The sequence below is a fragment of the Pecten maximus genome, chromosome 15, assembly GCF_902652985.1.
Source record: "Pecten maximus chromosome 15, xPecMax1.1, whole genome shotgun sequence".
Lineage (NCBI taxonomy): Eukaryota > Metazoa > Mollusca > Bivalvia > Pectinida > Pectinidae > Pecten > Pecten maximus.
This window is the reverse complement of record NC_047029.1, coordinates 37,104,589-37,124,077: the sequence shown is the minus strand read 5'-3', so window position 1 is coordinate 37,124,077 and position 19,489 is coordinate 37,104,589. Positions and strand designations below refer to the sequence as shown.

Here is a 19,489-nt window from a genome sequence, read left to right as displayed (position 1 = left end):
TTGCTGGTTTAAATTTAATTGAATCAGCGAGTTACTCTACTGATTTGTTTACTGTTTTTATACTGTCAAAAATATCAGTTTTGATAGCTCTACAATGAGCTGCCAGTAAAGTTCAATTTGTAACAGTTCACCATGATAAAGTTAAGGGAATTTCAAAACACATTAGGAATATCTCCTGAATTATTTTATTAGTAAAATTATATCTGATTCATATTATATCTAGTTCCTAAGACTCACCTGAATTTTTTGAGAAGTGCTGGAGAACATCTAAGACAGCAAGTTTGATAGCTATGTCATTCTCAAGTAGGGCCAATGACTAAAACATAAACAATGACTAAAACATAAACAATGACTACAACATAAACAATGACTAAATCATTACTTTTGAATTCAATCAAATCTGAAATATGTTTTTCTGTGTAAAAGTAGATCTTTCTGCTTATAAAATATAAGATATGTATACTTCACATCACCTTTGGAATTCAGATGTTTTCAATAACATTCAAAAAGTGATTTTCAGAGCTGGAAGAGTGAAAGCTTATTTTTCTAAATGATCGTATCAATTTAATCTTCAATTTGATATGAAAACAGGTGTACAGGTACAAAATGTAATTGCCTCACCTTAACGAGTGTCTCCGAGACGTCGCTGTTTTCTATGATTTTCTGGTTGTAGGAAATTGATGTCGGTTTGTGCTCTGTAAAAAAAAGAAATGTTTTATTTGTTTAGTGAAAACTTGTATGAAACTTGTTTGAAATGACGTCAAAGTGTTAAGACATGTTTAAAGTTTTCAGGTCAATATACTGAATACATATATAGAATATTACTACCCTGCAATAAGACCAGGGGACCAACAAATGAACTTTGACCTGAAGTAGGGAGTGGGCTATATTGTAGAACAATTACTCGTAGTCAGTACTTCCTGAGTTGCAGATTTTCCAGTGAACAAATCATTATATTGTTTATGTGAAGCGATAGAACTTACTCTGAACGTCTTGAGATGCAGGTTTTTCAGTGTAGAAGCTCACCAACGTTTTACATATCTGTTTTCTCACATCTCTACTTGGGACTCTCATCAGATAAGCTGAATAAACACACAAATAGTAACAAACTATAAGTGACATTTTGTAATAAAGCAATCATTATATTATACAGATACTTTTTACATTTCATTTTCATGGATAACTACACTAAATTAATGTCAACAGACAAGTCAGCCTCTTATGGAATATGAATCTCAAATTTCTACTTTGATAAAATTCAACATCCTCAGCCCACAAAGTTTACTATCTTAAAAATTTAACTTAAATTAACTATTGGTAACATGTTTTCCAATGTTTTGAAATACGTTTGATTTAAACTTACCGAGCTGGGATACAGATTCCGTGACAATTTGTTCGTAGATGAGTTCGTCGGAGGACTTCTCTTTGAGGAATGGCAGGCTGCAGATCTTTAGTATATCACAGATGAGTGTTTCGTACATGGGTCGTTCTTGGGTTTTATCGGAACAGACATTCAGGACCTTACATACCTGAACTAAATCCTTCATTGGCTGAAAACTTGGTCAAGGAAAACATATACAGTAGCCATGTTTTAAATGTCTTGGTCACAAAGTGGAGGTAGATATCCTTATGAAGGAATAAATTTGAATGAATATTTTGATATATGATGTCTCAATGATAAATCAAGACCTTGGCTTATTTTATAAATGGGGAGTCTCAAACTGAATAGGATCTCTTTAGTTTGAATTGATTTGGTGAAAATAAATGGGATCCTTTTTAATTTCAATGCTTCGATTAAAAGGCTTTGGTGAAAATAAGTGGGATCCTTTTTAATTTTGATGCTTCGATTAAAAGGCTTTGGTGAAAATAAGTGGGATCCTTTTCAATTTTGATGCTTCGATTAAAAGGCTTTGGTGAAAATAAGTGGGATCCTTTTCAATTTTGATGCTTCGATTAAAAGGCTTTGTTGAAAATAAGTGGGATCCTTTTCAATTTTGATGCTTCGATTAAAAGGCTTTGGTGAAAATAAGTGGGATCCTTTTTAATTTTCAATGCTTCAATTTAAAGGCTTTGTTGAAAATAAGATTTTAAGATTTGTGGTGAAAATAAGTGGGATCCTTTTCAATTTCATTGCTTCAATTAAAAGGCTTTTGGCACACTTCAACACAAACCCAGATAAAAGACACAATGAGTCTGGACTTTAATGTACAATGGGTAAAGTTAAGTTTCAACTGTAAGTGGTTGGGTAGTGCAATGGTAATACACATTCCTTTCATTTAGGACGACTATAATAGGGATTTTCTGCATGTACTGTGGTTTACCCTTGCGTTTGACAGGGAGACTGAGTAAGAATATTGCTACTTATGAAGTATGAACTAGAAAGGATACAAATCCCTTTTCGTAGTGTCTCACAAGTCGCTGTAGTGCATTGATGTGACGATCATAGAGCATCACCTGTAAATCGGAAACAAATAAGATTTCTAGAATGTTATAATGCTGACACAAATATGTTGGATGTAAATACCGGTAGAGAAGTAATACATAACTGTATCTAAAATTCAAATCAAATGCGAGTTTACCAGGGTTTGTAGCATTTTTTTTTGTTTGTTTTTTTTATGAATTGGGACCTTTTCAGATAAAGTGGATCCCTCTGTATAGTGTGAATGGACTGTTTTTTTTTCATTTTTCATAAAGGTATAGGGACAATACATCAACTTGTGAAAGACAAAAACTTAATTAACACTTAAAAGAGAAAATTTTGGAATATTTCATACATATCAATTAGTTAACTTCTTTTCAAATAATACATTGTACATGAATATTTCATTATCAGTTAAATACGAATTTGGTACTTAAGATTAAAATTTCATTGAACACTTACGGAATGTGGATCTGTTAATAACTTCACCACTCGGTTCATGTTGATTGGCTGGAGTTTGGAACCCTGAAATATGTACATGTATGATATTTACTAATGTTATAAATAAATATTCACTATGTAGGTACTTATTATGTATACAATATGCAAGGTTGTGCCAAGATCTACAACTATAAAATTTGTTCATTCCCTGGTCCATTATAAAGAGTTAACCCCCTCAGCTTAATACCATTAAAATAAGTTCATCCCTTGTCAATTAAAAAGTGAAGTTAACACCCTAGATGGTCCATTACAAAGAATTAACACCCATGCTAGTCCATTGATTAAAAACAGTTAACTTCCTCACTGGTTTGTATATACGTCCCTCAGTTAATACAGGTCTGGTCTATTAAAATGCCATAAGTTCCCAGCTGGCTTTTAAAATGAGTTAACCCCACATCCATTTAAAGACATCATCTCCCTAGCTGGAAAATGTCTTCAGATTTTAAGATTTGTGTCATAAAATCTCAAATGCAACAAAAACTCATTTAAGGTTCTATAAATATATATGTATCAAACTCACACAGGCATAGCAAAGTGTCGTAATCTATGCCCGAGGGACATGAAATACAAACAATAATATGCATGTAACGTATGAGCTAGAGAATTAGTGCCAAATACCACTGCTGTACTGATTGGGAAATTGTGGTGTCATAAAGAGTCATTGCATGTACACACTAATAATAACCTATACATATCTAAATTTATTTCATATTTTTGTGTGTTCATAGGGACCTGAACAATTGTTAAAAGCCTACAAATGTGTATTTCGGTCCTTCATAGTTGGTTATCAGAAAATGATGTCATTTTTAGTGATAATCTAGCCCCTAAAACGTTTATTTAACATGATATATCCAAATACAAACAGACTAACATGATACCAGGTATGTGAAGGGTTTTGCAATCCGATCGAGAATTCGGAAGAACATACAATCAGTGAAGTTTCAATTCACAGTATCCCTGGAGCAGATGAAAGGAGACCGCGAGAATATTTTCAACGGGATCAAGACAAATCAAAATCGTAATTACCTTGAGAAGTCCAATTTCTTCATCTGTAATTATGTGCTTTACAAGAGGTATAACAGGCTTGTCTGAAGTAACAGCCTGAGTCATATTGTTGGTCGAGAACCCTGCCGGGTTATACATTTGTGTTGCGGCCATGTTTTGTTTACGCTGGAAAATGTCAAACTTTATACACGGTTAAAATGCAATCTTTTACGACATATCACAAAATAAAAATACACAAATATAGAGGAATGTCCCTTCTATGTGTTGTCACGGATGACTACTATCTTATCGTCGTATTTTGGTAGTTGTCACTTGAAAAATAAATCAGCCATCTCCGTGAGGCAATAAAGACGCCATTTTTTCATCGTTGCTAGGTAAACAACCGGATGTACTAGTCGTGGTTGTCTCCCTTGAACTGTCAAACTATACGATTATGGGAATCCGAAATAAATAGTTTTGTTCATTTCAAAATATTTTGTTATTTAATGATAATTTATAGTACATACAATTGCATAAAGATCAATTATAAATTGGTTATACAACAGGCTAAGCATTAAACAAGAAATATCTTTTAAAAAGATAAACGGCACAGTTTTAATGCTGGTGGTTATAATGTAAAACTACCGGTGAAATAAATTAATGAACTACATTTTAATTAATAAATGCGCAGTTTCAGCACGGATAACAAAATTATATCAGTTTCAATCATTTTTGGTGATAATAGGACTGCAAATGTGTCATTTGAATAGATGCATCCACTTATTCAGCTTGCATTCAATTTAAAAGGAACATCACGGTAAAACGTTGCTTGACCAATCGATTTTGATTTTAATTTAGCGCGGAAATTATTTTTAAATCATTACGTTACTGTTTTGAAATCGTTGCAACACAAGCAGACGATAGTTTACAAGGCGATATCTATATTCCATCTGGGTTAGTTGGATAACGATATTATACAGTGGTTTAAATGTTAAACAGGTTCTGTATATATTACGGCACACATATTTATGTGTAAATAAGTGTAAACACTGTTCATATAGTATAGTGACAGTAGCGATGTACTGGTACAGACTGTGTAAATATTACCGAGCTTGTGGAACTTTTACCGAGTTTGTGTTAATTTGACCGAGTTTGTGTAAATATTAGCGAGATTGTCATGACCTACTATCAAACAATCAAGCAGAATACGAGCGGCGTCCGTATTACTGCTGTTTTCATGTTTGAACTGTTACAATATATTGTACTGCTTCCCAAGTTTAATTCTAGGTTTGTGTTTGACCCATTTCCCTATTATTCTCTTCATTGCGGAAGCTGTTATCGTTTCCAACCGCAGTCGATTCACATTGGAAGCCATTTTTGTTTCAATGTGTTTTAGTTTGTTGTGCGCATGCGTTTATCGTATATGTTACAAAATTTGCATATTCAGAGTGATAACCTTTTAATAATTGATTTTTTTTTATTTAAACATATTTTATTTGTAATTTACAATCTATTACAAAGGGATTGGGCACAAGTTTTCCAACTTATATTAAGCCCTCTCCCGATACAATTTTACATTGAGAGAAAATTTACATGTTGGCAGTTTTATTTACATATTTACAATCTAACTTTATAAGAAATAGAGAGAAAGAGAGACAGAAGGGGAGGGAGACGGAGAGAAAGGGGAAGAGAGGGGGAGTGGGAGGGGGGAAGAAGAAGAAGAGAGAGATTTTATAAGATATTGATACAAATAATCTTATATATTTCGGATATACATGTATATCTAAATACTTAATAAAGACAAATAGTTTAGCGGTAGACCTAAGCGGACTCGGGCAACAATCACTTTGGTACACAGTTCGACTTTCCTTTCGTTCAAACTTGTCTAATGTCTATGATAATCCATGCCAAAATATTACACATGCCATAATAATTGATAATTGTTGTTTTTATGTACATACATCATCAAATTCGAATGGTTATTGTTCAGAAGGTTATTTTTTTTAAAGATATACCCAATAATATGATAGAAAATACAAAATAAAGATTGGTTTACCGTGAGGTCCCTTTAACTTTCGTTTTTAACTGTATATCTGCATTTTGCATTGACCGCTACATTGACCAATCACGTACTTCATCTTGACCAGAAACGCCACCTGTCGCGTCATATCCGGGGCCAAAACAAAATGCCGAACTAGGCTACTAATGCAAGTACTGTATTGTACAATGTAGATCTACTTCTGATAAAAACTATGAATAGATTCTAGTTTATTTTTCTAATAAAAGTTCGTTAATATGTGCATTAACATTGGAAAACAAATAGAAAGGAACAATGAAGAAGAGAAAGATATGTATTTATACAGCTTATACAGTGTTATATATTGTGAAAACACAACAGAGACGAAGAGAACATGTGAAGAAGCAAAAACAAAGCAGGGATACAAAGTCAGAGGCCCACCACGACTAATATTTGTCTATACAAACGCAGATCAGCTCAAAAATAAGTTATCAGAAATAAACTATAGAGTATAAGACACCAATCCAGACGTTAACGTTATATATAGACAGAACGGAAGTGAAATCCAGGAACAGGCTCCAGGATATGACAGTATCATAGTTTAATTGGAGGGAAATACGGAGTACCAAATGTTTAATAAAAATGTTGGAAATAACTAAGGGAGAGGCGTGTTATTATTTGTCAACAACCTTTTATATGCATCAGAAATAGTTATGGACACAAATTTCCAGGAGATTTTTTTTTTAATTGAAATTAAGCTAAACTTCGTGTAGGTCATATCGGAAAAGCAATAGCTGTAATCGGTCTTCCACTAAGCATAGTTGCTAATTCTTACCACCTGTTTAGGTGTCTACAAAATTCCATATTCTCCATTGTATATTAATATCCTTTGATGAGAGATTCCTCACTTCTAGTTGGGTAAGTATCTAACACTATGTAGAAACAGACACGTGTGAGGCTAAGATACACGCATGTAGAAACAGACACGTGTAGTTACAATACACGTGTTTAGTTACAATACACGTGTGTAGAATCATAAACGTGTAAAGAAACAGGCACGGTGTAAAACTAGCTTTTATGTGCAGTTCTGATACAAAGAAGACGAATACATTACACTCTAATGGGCTACGACAATCGTCCTCGCTTTCTTGTCTCAAAATACCTCATGCTTTTCTTTCTCAATTCTTTTTAGCGATTATTGAACATGATGGTGTGCATTTTGTGCTCTCTGTTAGTGATTGTTTTAAGTTTGAAGTCGTTTTCAACTTTGCAGAGTGGACGTTTCATAAGATACAATAACGTTTGCGTCTTTGTTCCTTATGACAATAAAATGTTTTGACTGTACTGCTGTCACGTGAATTATAAATAGATATAGGTATCAAGAATGTCGGATATGTCATTTTCAGCTAGGGAGCTGGGGGGTGCCACAGGATTTTAAGTTAGGGGGATGCACCGGGAAAATGTTTAGCAGGTGAATGCAAAATCCTGCATTCTAAAGTATTTAACAATAGATTCATACAACTTTTAATTTAATTTGATTTAAATTTGTTCCTTTTTGTTTTTTGTTTGTTTGTTTGTTTTTTTTTGGGGGGGGGGGGGGGGGGGGGCACTCCCTAAATCCGCCAGTGGTTATCTCAAATATTCATATCGTTTTCATCTAAACCATTTCTTGTGCTATTTGCTATTTCTTTTACAAGTTAATGTGTACAGAATTAAAAACGTTTTAGTGCTACAAGTCCCATGTACCTCTTTCTGGAAGAAGGGAGGTAACCCTTAAAATCAATGTTCAAGCAGTAACAGGGGAAATATGTTTTTCTATATTTTCGAGTTATACGTTTCTACAAACAAATCTTATCAAAAAGAAGTATTTGGGTTATAGTATTGGAATTGTATTCACAGGCACTTCCGGAGATAATCCGAAGGGTTCTGATGTTAATATCGCCTTTCAAGCTGCCTACGTAGTAAGATCGTCAGAAAATTCGGACTATTCCGGAGTGTCGTCGCAACATTTGTTAGCATTTAGGAGGATTAACTGGTTTGAGTGCTCCACTTTATATATAGAATTGTAGATCTACTTCAAAACTTTAGCATTGTACCTGTGCATATCAATACAGGCCTTGAAAGTTTTCACCAATGCTATACTAGTTACAAGTATTATAATAATAATATAGGTCAGTCCTTTTCTAACGAGTTCAATCGTTGTGACCGCGCAAAATGAAAGCATCCGCTACCAGGTGGCGTTATTGTAGGGAATCCCCAAAACGTCATGGAAAAGTCAACCAAGGACAATTCGGGGTGTGACATAGAAGAAAACGGTTAATAATTCTGGATTTTACGCATAAATCCGGTAAGCTAACACAGTTACAAGACTAATAACACGCCAGTCTTCAATAATACGCTTATGTCAAAGTTTGTTCAAGTGTTGGCGGTGTTGTTTGTGGCACTAAAAATGTAACTTCCCGATTAAAAATGTCCCGACAATGCAAATGGCGAAATCTAAACCATGGAGTTCACGGAATTCGTATTTCAAATAGGCCTATACTTTAATAGTATCTCGTGTGAATCTCCTTTTCATGCGATTTTATCAGATATATCACTAATGATGACTATAATCGTGTTTGTCTGTGTTTGCAGTATCAAGTACGTAGGCCTTCATTGAACTACAGTCATACGTCATGATCATGTGATCACTGCAGTGGTCAATGACTCAATGTGATTATCATCATTGTACATTTATTGTTAATCGGGTTTATTATAGGTGTTGATGTTCTGTTATTTTGTGCTATTGTTAAATTGTGTAGTATGATCAGAGACGTTAAATTGCTAAGAAACAATTTCAATCGTAGTTTAGTAAATCAAGCCTTTACCCCCCCCCCCCCCCCCCCCCCCCCCCTTTAAATGGAAATTTCCACATGTTCAGCTCACCGGAAACTCCTGTTCTTCTTTAGGATTTGCTAATTCCGTCAAAAATGGCAGTTACATTAGCATCAATTGGAGAAAGGGGCGTGAAGAGGGTTATATGCAGTGATTATTATTTTTTTATTAAGTGCAGATATATAAGATAAAAGATAAGATTTGGTGATTTTGTGTGTGGGGACTTCAAGGTCTACGTAGGGGATATATGTGCTTCTAAGTCCTCATGATCAAGTGTAGTGCAATGTAATTATAATGCTGCTATAGGAAGGAGGTACCACTAATTAGTCCTATAATATAAGACTTTGAATGTTCATATCTCAATATTTTTTACATTTATTATTAGGATATTTACATTTTTGTGGAACCTCATGTAAAGTCTTACAAAAATTTTAGGTTGTTTTGTAGTGTGTCCACTGTCGAGGCCTAAATATTTGTTGGAGTCTACTTCTTGGAGTGTATATATGATTGTGGAGAATGTAATGGTGGTGTATTTTGTTTCGTTTAGGTGTTATGCTTATAATATTGCATTTGTCTGGGTGAAACTTCATCATCCAATAAGTTTCCCATATTGTGCTGCTGCGTGTACGTGTAGATCTTCTGGTAGTTTTATTGTGTCTTTGTTTTGAATTGGTTTTGTATATGATACTGTCGTCAGCAAATAGTCTTGAGTGTACTGTGTTGTATATGTGTACATGTGTTTGGGTGGGTGTGTGTGTGTTTGTTTGTTTTTTTAATTTTTATTTTTAAATATTAGCTATAAGAATTTTTGGTATTTATTTTATATCCTTCCCCTCTTCTGATTTTTACCTAGCTCAGTTCTTATTATATACCTTCAAAATACATGTAGAGTGATTATATATATATACAGCTCTTCATGATCAGCTTGAATAATAAAACGCTGTCTTCATTTTCAGGAAACATGGAGGACATAGGGGGGAGAATTCCAAATGTTCTAATGGAACCAGTTAAGAGGAAACAGCTAGGAAAGCTTGTTGCACAAGGGCCTTTTGGTAAATATATCATATAAAATCACGTTACAAGAGCCTGCTGTTGGTCAATAGATTGTAGAACACTATGAACATATGATATGTTATATTAGACCATATAAATATATAATCAGTTGGCATTAAACTCTGACAGGAAATTTAATTGTCCTTATTTTGATTATATGTAGATCGAAGCTCCAGTAATATTAAGATACCAAAATATCAGTTCATTGTAAATAGAATCTTTCATACAGAATTGGAAATTTTAACAAAATATGTACTGGCATGGGGATTCGTTTGATGATAGAGTTAAAATTTTTACTATAAACAGCGTGTATGAGTTATGGACAGAAAGCAACAAGTATTTTTTTAAGTTGATGTGAAGATTCAAACCTTTATATCAATTAATGTAAAATAAAGTGAATTTCATAATTAACAGAAGGAAGTGGAATGTTTGGAACCCGAGTTCTCTCCCCCAAGATATATGAGGCGACTACTACCAACAACAATGGCTTCAGTGGAGGAAGTTACAGAGCCATGACCGTGGTCAACAACGATACAGGAGATCCCTACAACATCAAGGTTTCCTCACGCATGCAGCTGGCAACTCCCTCTCCTGATGTGCATCCTCCATCAATGTTTGACAATCTAGCTCAACCAGAGGATGACACGGCCAACACTCAAAGACTTGCCATCGGGACGTCGCGGAGTACGTCAGTGGAAGTAAGTGAACAGTTGTTCAACCCTGGACGCTTTCTCTCACCAAAATCACTGGCAAGCCAGACGATGCCATATTCACCAGAAAGAGAAAATGTGTCTTTGTTCATCGAGAAAATGCATCTTCGAAGTGATGAAAAATTCACCTGCCCAGAAGACACTCTTCCAGATACAGGCTTCCAGTTTCAAGATCCTGGAGATATCACACATGATAAAGATTTATCTGGCATGATCAACGATATTGACAAAGAGTTGGACAAGGCTGTTCCAGGGCAAGACAAACATGACTACGAAGATTTTCATGCAGTAAATAGGAAATGTCCCATTGTTGAAGAAACAGTTCCATCTCTTGGAGTCCAGGTCCGGACGGTTGGTTCAAAGCCTGTGGAAGATTTATCCAACCTCAATATTGTGCTGACTTCTGGGAATCATCAAGCGGACTATCAGAAGGCATTGTATGCACTACTGCTGAAAATAAAAGCTTCAAAAAATGCTGCAGTGACACCCTCCTCCTGTTTCAAGGAAGGGTAAGTAACTCTGCTGTTATAAGGGAGCATTAATTGAAGAAAATGTTAGTGTATTACGATAAAAACGGCTTGACATGGGTCCCACAGTTGTTTGTGTATGAAATGAAGGTGGACTTAGTGATTTTATGTTGCTTTTAATTAGACGAGCCTTGACAAGACTTTCAAGGCCTGTGTCGACAGCATCTGCAGATATGTCAAGATTTATGCCTGATATGTTAATACATTTATATACACAGTTAAAAAACACAAATTGCCAGTAAACATGGTTTTGAGTTATTTCCTGGTAAGAAATAATAGAAACTAATTCTTTTTACAATGAAAATTTAATTTTGGTTTTGGTCCTCAAATGAATATTGACATGTTTGGAAGTTCAACTATTAAATTTTTTTCTATTGGATATTTTTGGATCACCATTTTCATTTTAGTGATTGATGTTTAATACTTAATAAAATATGCTATATTTTATTTCAGACATGTTGTGTTTGGAACAGATAAAGCATGCAAAGAGATGTTGGAGAAGAGCGAGTTTCTTCCTTCCCACGGCACTCATGGTGTTCTCATGTATGATGTATGTATGCTGATTTTTTGCTTAATATCAGAATACTGCAAAAGTATTCACTTCGGTGGCAACACTCAAACTCTAGTGAATAAATGAATTTATATTCAATGATGAATTGGTGTACAAACAGTAATTACCTTGGAATATACAGAAAATACAATGAAAGTATACATGGTTTCAACACAAATACATGTACTGCTGAACATTAGATTGTCACTAAAATGGTCACTGAATTAATGATTTAAGATTAACTCTTGTAATTCTTTTATTTTTTTGTGGTGTATATATATATAATTAGTCCCCAGATTACAGTGCCCACTGACCTTGGATTAAAATATCTTTGACCTATTTAGAATATAATGTCAACTGACCTTAGATTATAATGTCCACTGACCTTATATGACCTTAGATTATAATGTCCACTGACCTTATATGACCTTAGATTATAATGTCCACTGACCTTATATGACCTTCGATTATAATGTCCACTGACCTTACATGACCTTAGATTATAATGTCCACTGACCTTATATGACCTTAGATTATAATGTCCACTGACCTTTGATTATAATGTCACATGACCTTGGATTATAATGTCACATGACCTTGGAGTAAAATGACCACTGACCTTAGATAATAATGTCCACTGACCTTAGATTATAAATTAATGTCACCTGACCTTGGATTATAATGTCACATGACCTTGGAGTAAAATGTCCACTGACCTTTGATTATAATGTCTACTGACCTTGGTCCCTTTGTAGAGACTAAGACCAAAGGCAGGACAGTACACAGAAGATGTACACTTCTCAGCGACAGAAGTTTTGGGCAAGGGAAACTTTGGTGAGGTAAAGCTTTGTCAGGACAAGACTACCAAGGCCAAGTTTGTCAGGAAACAGGTAATTTTGTGTTCTATATATTTATGAAGAAAAAGAAAACTTGACAACACATCTTTAGTGCTTTCATCTTACCTTGATGATTCTTCAGAATATAGGAAAGTTTTGTTGCAGCATTCTGTAGTTAACCTGTCTCTCTCTTTGAATTTGATTTTTGAATACTTCATTTGATTGTTATATTTATTCAATTATTATTCAATCTTTTGAATTTGAATTTTGTGGGTTTCATTATCATGAAATGTAGGTATGTTTTCTTACATTTTGCTGTGATCAATCTATTTGTTACATTTCCATTTATGGTGTGCATTATAATTGATCAGTGTATATTACTTGGTCATATGCTGTTCCAATGTACCTGTTACATAAGTGGTGTTTTTTGTTAGATGACAAACGACTACAGGAAATCGGAGGTTGAAATCATGATGTCGCTGAAGCATCAAAACATCACCCGATTTTACGGTGTGATTAAGAGAGAGGGCACAGACGAAATCCTGATGGAATACTCCGGTAAGATTTGGAGTTCGGATTACAATATTGGTTAACACTTTAAAACAGTGTGAAATATCAAGGTTTGACCCAAAATATCTATAAGAGGAGAAAGGGGGAGTGTTTTATTGAAGCTCTGTGATGATAAAATTACTGTAGCCTCACTTATTACTGTATAGAGATGTCTGTATTCTACAAAATATTTCTTAGTTCTCAGCACCTTTATCTTATTGTTTGAAAATAATACAATGAAAAAATGGTTCATGGCTTTTTATCTGTCTTCACAAATTATGTGGTGACCGAACATAACCTATTTTCCACGTAACTTCAGATTGTACCTGTCATCTGTAGTTTGTTGTTAAAGATCTGAATGGAATGATGTTATTGTGTAGATCAGATTACTGTAAATGTGATTGTTTTCGTGGTGGGTTAATTTCACGATTTTGATATGTAAACTATATGCGTAGAGGTAATTTTCGATATCTATCCACATTCATTTGTAGTTCGAGATTACGCAAATTGATATCCAAATAATATGCGCTGGGGAAATTTTTGCGATCAAAAGGACTCCGTGTAATTAGCATAAATTTCCCCCTCGCGTAAATTTCCATGTTTACAGTATCCGCTGCAATGTTAAAATCCAAGATGGCAGTCGAAATTTTGCCTCTTAAATAGGGTCTTATTTTGGGACAAGCCCACCCCTCACTTTTTCCCCTTTTCTGTGCACTAGGCACCTGGGCTCATACCAGGTAAAATATTGTACAAATACCGTTTATCATACACAGAAGGGTTAGTCAAAGAAGCAATCAGGATGTTTGGATGTACATTCAGTTATCACCGGGATGTTTTATTTGTGTATCTATCAACTTTGTGATGTTTTATTTGACTATCTATCAACTTTGTGATGTTTTATTTGTGTATCTATGAACTATGATGCAGATAAGACTAGGAACTGTTAAAACATGATTTCCATAAGATTGAAATTATTACATTTTGAATCTGTTAAATGGAAACCCTAATAAATAGCTAATCAAAATATAAACTTGAAAAATATTTTGTAGGCACATCATTGCTGTTATTTACACTGATGCCAGATACTCAACACCTTGTGACAGAAGAGTTCATTTCAAACGTCAATCGTCAGGGCCTGTCTGCTATCGCCTACTTAGCGATATATGGCATCATTCATCTGGACATAAAGCGTAAGTATAAATGTTGATGTGCGATATTTACATAAACAGGACTCATCTTATTCACACATTTTTGGCATATTAGGTATGATATTATTAAGGGTCAAATCTTACGCTGAAAAGTCCAGACTTTTTTGTAAGGCATGGAACTTTGATATAGTATTAGGGTGTTGTGAGTTGGATAAATTTATTGGTGTTTTGTGTAAAGCTTGATTAATTTAGATTTGAAGACCGAAGATCCATTGGAGTGGAGGCAGGTTACTTTATTTACTCTACTCTCTTGCTAAATGTTTTAATTCATATTCAGTAACATGTTCCATTGTATGTTTTACAATGAGACCTGTGGCCTTAATGGTCATCTGAGTTTTCTGAAGTACATTTGCTTGTTGGACAGTTTGACCCTTTTTGGCCCCGTCCATCAGCCCTGAGGGTCCATTAGGGTCACCATGTACATACCATCAAAATCCTCAGTTCTGTAGTGGATGGGGGCCATATACAATTTACAATTTTCATTGAACTTGGGCCATGGAAGGTTTCTACAAAATTACAATTAACATTAAACGCAGTAGGGGTTTCTTCGAGAAAGTCGAAACATGTAAGTTGTTTACAGACACATGTTGGACAAAAGGCCGTAAGAATAGGTCTCTTGAGACTTTAATCTTTTGAATACATTGGTGTGGAATATGTTCCTTTGAAATGTTACGGCTCGAGAACAGTCTGTAGACTCTGACCAAATGACAACACAGCTTATGATTGTTGTATTAGTAGAGAACTGCTATCTTAAAATTAAAAATTTTCATCATTGGAAAAAAAGATTGACATTTTAAAATCCTTCATCTGTATAATTGAATAGCTTAAAAATGAATTCAGCGTCTTTAAATCTAACAGGCCCTCTGATGGAAATCATCTGTATTTTTGTTTGTTACAGCGGAAAACACCTGCATTTTGGAGACAGCTACAGGGTGGACGGTGAAACTAACAGACTTTGGCTCAGCCAAAATGCCGCATGATCAACTCAGCTACAATGGATGGACCGCTGAGTACATGTCCCCTGAGGCCTGTATCAACTTTTTGAAGTGTCGGTTCCCTCAAATGTCTGTGAAAGAAGGTGAGGTCTGGACAGTAACGTCAAAGAGCGATGTGTACGGGTGGGGCCTCACAGTGATGTTCATGTACAGGAAGCTTCATCTACTGATTCATGCGTTTACCGGAGGTCAGAACAACTACAAGAATGTGGCTGACCCTGCACAAGTCAAACTGCTGATCATCATATCGGTGAGTATATCTTGCATCCCAAATGTGGAAATAACTGGCATCCTGACATTGGTGTGTGTCTATCATAGGACCATACATGTGTCCGTCATAAGACCATACATATGTCCATCATAAGACCATACGTGTGTCCATCATAAGACCATACATGTGTCCGTCATAAGACCATACGTGTGTCCATGATAGGACCATACATGTGTCCATCATAGGACCATTGTGTGTCTATCATAGGACTATAAGTGTGTCCATCATGAGACCTTACATGTGTCCATGTTGGGACCATACGTGTGTCCATCATGAGACCATATAGCCTTTAGAAACAACAAAAGGAAAATTAAAAAATGATCACAAAAACTCAAATCGATTGATCCATAAAATCTTCGTCTGCAATATCCTGAATTATAAATTTGCGTTTGTTATCAGATGGCGCGTGACCCAGACATGGTACGGAACTGTTTGATTCCAGATGACTGTAGCCAGGACATGAAACAACTACTGTGTGGCCTGTTGGCTGGAGATCCGACACAACGACTGTCAGCCTCCGAAGCTGTCACAGCAATAGACAGTAAGTACATCATCAGTATTAGAATTCACCTTTTACAAGTTAAACGAGGGATCAACATAAGTATGTACATCAGTATTAGAATTCACCTTTTACAAGTTAACTGAGGGATTAACAAAAGTAAGTACATCGGCATTAGAATTCACCTTTTATAAGTTAAACGAGGGATCAACAAAAGTATGTACATCAGTATTAGAATTCACCTTTTACAAGTTAAACGAGTGATCATGATCAAAGTAAGCTATTGAATATTTTAAGAACTTTGCTCACAACAGTCATGCTGATAACATTCCAAACTGTAATGGCTTAAAATTTTATCTTACAGAAATAAGTACTGACAAATTACTCTCCACGAGGAACCCATTCATTGACCTGTCGGAGAACGATCTGGATTGTTTCATCTACGAGCCATCAGAGGTCTCCTCACCCGCTCCGGGACCTACCCGATTCCGTCGCCCCAGTTCTGTGTCCAGTTGTATGTCAAGCCAGGGATCAGTGTGCAGCACGGTATCCTATACCTCCAATGCTAGTGTTTCCAAAAAGAGCGGCCCTTATAAAGGATCACTGCAGAATGGTACCGGGAGAAATAGGCGGCGAATTGTGAAGAAGAAGCTGAGAGACAGAATCGAAAGTCCAAGAAATGACGGATTCGAAAATCTCGTGCCTGCTACAGATCTAGATGGCAATATTCCTGATTTTTCAGCTCTTGTTTAAGTGTCATTGTGACTTAACTTGAGTGTCTATTGAATGTCAATCGTGTCCAAAAGGATTTAGGCTTACGAGGCTGGACTGTAGTATATCCACCAAATATTTGCCTCTCAATATGCCCTTGTCACAGAATTTTAAATTTTTCAAATTGTGGAGACGAAATAATTTGAATTGGAAGTTGTTTTAATGCGTCCTACAAATTGTCTTTCAACATTTTAGCATAGTTTCTTCTGAAAGCAATGTCTACAAGTAATTGAAACATTTCATATTGTTTTGGTTGATTTAATTTTATGTTGTATTTTCATTAATTTGAAATTTGAAATAATTATGAATTAATTAAGAAGATCTTGTGTATTTTAATACTAAAACCATAGTTACTTAGCATTATGATTCATTGATTACATATATAGGATTTTAACAAGTTTTGAGAGATTGATATCTAATATAGTTAGGAATCTGTGGACAAGTGACATGTTGATAGAAATGGACAGACAAAGGATCGGAGGACACCTCATAATGATCCAACAGTATATAAAAAATAAAAGGAATTTAATTCCAACAAAAAAATAAATAAAAAATAAAAGGATTTAATTCCAACAAAAAAAAAATGTGGGGGTCTCTAGGTAAGTAATTACATGTATAATGTCTATTATAATGTAGGGAAACCTTCCATGATAGATGGAAAATCACTAAAGTGCTATTTTCTGGTGGTATTGTTTATCCTCAGATAAGCCCCTTCCCCTTTGTAAGAGTTAAGTATAAAGTTTGGATAGGGGAGACTTATTTGTGAACAGTTTTTAGCTTAATATTGCAAAATTGATGATTCTGCAAAAATGAAGAATGGTGCTTATTTCTGGTCAGGGGCTTATTTGCAGATAAATGCGTTATTAGCAAGTATTATGTGCCATATACATTGTAAATGTTATGTGTTAGACTGTCATCATTGAAATAGTCCAGAAAAGAGGACTTTAAACTAGTGATTCGGAGAGAAATATGTCAAAATTTAAATGGTTTGATTATCTGACAATCATGTTTTATAGAGAGTTTCTGGATCATGTTTAACAAGTCTTAAATCCAGGCATAAAATGTCGTACAAATCAGTAGGAAGAAAATATCTGGAGAGAATTTCTAGATCATGTTGTTAATGAGTCTTACATCCAGGCATAAAATGTCGTACAAATCCGTAGGAAGAAAATATCTGGAGAAACTTATATCCAGGCATAAAATATCGTACAAATCCGTAGGAAGAATATTATCTGGTGGCACTAGTAGCCATTATACATGTAATTTGAAATGTTTGTGTGTGGTAAGTTGTATACATGTATATATAAATATATTTAGTTTAGATACTGTCATATTTTTATCTCTTTCTTTCTTTCTTCCAAAAATGGGGGGGGGAGGTATATATAGGTAAAGCATTTCATAATATATTTTTATGTATCTTTAGATATAAATTAAAGGTTGTTTTGATTGTTAAATAGTAGACCAACAAGTTGCAATGTTATTTCTAACCAGAACTGTTCAGATATTTTTTTTTTTAATTTGTGCAATACTGATCAGAACAAATCTCGCAATACCTTTGTTGACCTGTCAAGTGTGACCTGGTGACCTCAATGCCAAGGTATATATACCTGCTAATAAAGCTAATTGAAAACATTTGGATGTTTAGGTAAAATTATTGAAATATGCAAGTATTCAGATTGTATAGAGAAAATGAAATTTAAAAAAAAAATTGGTAACTGGTTTAGGGAGCTGTTAGTATGGGTAGGAGTTTGTCTACCTGAAGTTCAGCAGTGTTCTCAAGCTTCACCCAATTTTGATTTGGGTCATGATAGATCATACCAGTATTGTTTAAAAATTGTGACTGCCAAGGGTAACTGATTATAAAGAATATTTTGGAGACCGTGTATTGGACAAACTGACAATTATTACATGTATATAATAGATGAATGGTTTATTGTTTGCTAAATGAGCTGATGATCAACTGGTTACAAATTTCATTGCTATTATTTTGATCTTTTTCAAAAAAATATGATAATGATAATTAGCAATTAAATATTGGCATTAACTTATGTACACAGGAAAATGAATTTGTAGTCAGCATGGTTTTGGGTTTCCGGTAGAACTTTATTATGAAGTAGCTTACCAGAAAAAAAAATTTGTATTTTGCTTTGAATATTTTCTGGGCCCAGACTAAAAAATATCTTTTTCTTTATTTGAAATTTAATTTTGAATTTATATATGGTACTAGATGATATAACATAGTTCTACTAGAAAACAAACATCATGTTTTGATTTAAAAGTTCTCTTCTTTTGTTTAGGTCTCTTGTTTGGAATAAATCTGTCTTTTCTAAAAAAAAAATACCAAAGTTTTGTTGTGTTTTTATCTAACCTGGCCCAAATAGCCAAAGGGCTAATATATATATATATATGTATATATATCATGGCACAGCATCTGTTACCTGCCTGCAGTTGTCCATCATTAACGTTTCCTTTCAAACAATGTCTTATTAACAAAAAGGTCCAGGGCGTTGCTATTGTGCATGTAGCATGCCGAGATGAAGGGTTACAAGATTGACCTTGACCTACCTACTCTCAAGGTCAAATGGGTCAAATGTGTAGAATCTTACATGCATTTATCTCAATAACCAAGCGGTCTAGATACTTGGTAATAACCCGGTTGCCGGTTGACAAATTTTCAAGGTCAGTGGAGTTAGATATGGTAAAAGCTTCAAAGGATTTCTCGATA

The 19,489-nt window shown here is 34.7% G+C and overlaps 2 protein-coding genes across 2 annotated transcripts in view; one reads left to right on the top strand and one right to left on the bottom strand.

Moving 5' to 3' along the window:
• Positions 1-4,289, bottom strand: part of LOC117343133 (cilia- and flagella-associated protein 69-like) — a 34,232-nt gene extending 29,943 nt beyond the window's left edge. Inside the window, exons 1-7 of the mRNA XM_033905448.1 lie at positions 3,947-4,289; positions 2,882-2,944; positions 2,389-2,454; positions 1,364-1,550; positions 984-1,082; positions 622-695; positions 238-316 (exon numbers count right to left, since the gene is read on the bottom strand). Of these exons, the coding sequence (XP_033761339.1) occupies positions 238-316; positions 622-695; positions 984-1,082; positions 1,364-1,550; positions 2,389-2,454; positions 2,882-2,944; positions 3,947-4,078 (700 nt within the window). The 5' untranslated portion in view covers positions 4,079-4,289. The remainder of the gene's footprint in view (positions 1-237; positions 317-621; positions 696-983; positions 1,083-1,363; positions 1,551-2,388; positions 2,455-2,881; positions 2,945-3,946) is intronic.
• Positions 4,290-8,141: 3,852 nt separating this feature from the next.
• On the top strand, positions 8,142-19,102 carry LOC117344318. The gene is made up of 10 exons (XM_033907040.1): positions 8,142-8,268; positions 9,752-9,847; positions 10,263-11,067; positions 11,539-11,635; positions 12,391-12,525; positions 12,906-13,029; positions 14,070-14,210; positions 15,127-15,473; positions 15,894-16,035; positions 16,358-19,102. Exons 2-10 carry the CDS (start codon positions 9,757-9,759, stop codon positions 16,744-16,746), a joined length of 2,271 nt encoding a protein of 756 aa, XP_033762931.1. The 5' UTR covers positions 8,142-8,268; positions 9,752-9,756; the 3' UTR covers positions 16,747-19,102.
• Positions 19,103-19,489: the final 387 nt, after the last annotated feature.

Coding starts and splice junctions, on each gene's coding strand:
- LOC117344318 (XM_033907040.1), top strand. CDS start 9,757: ATGGAGGACATAGGGGGGAGAATTCCAAATGTTCTAATGGAACCAGTT. Junction 11,068..11,538: donor TCCTCCTGTTTCAAGGAAGG/GTAAGTAACTCT, acceptor ATTTTATTTCAG/ACATGTTGTGTTTGGAACAG. Junction 15,474..15,893: donor AACTGCTGATCATCATATCG/GTGAGTATATCT, acceptor GTTTGTTATCAG/ATGGCGCGTGACCCAGACAT.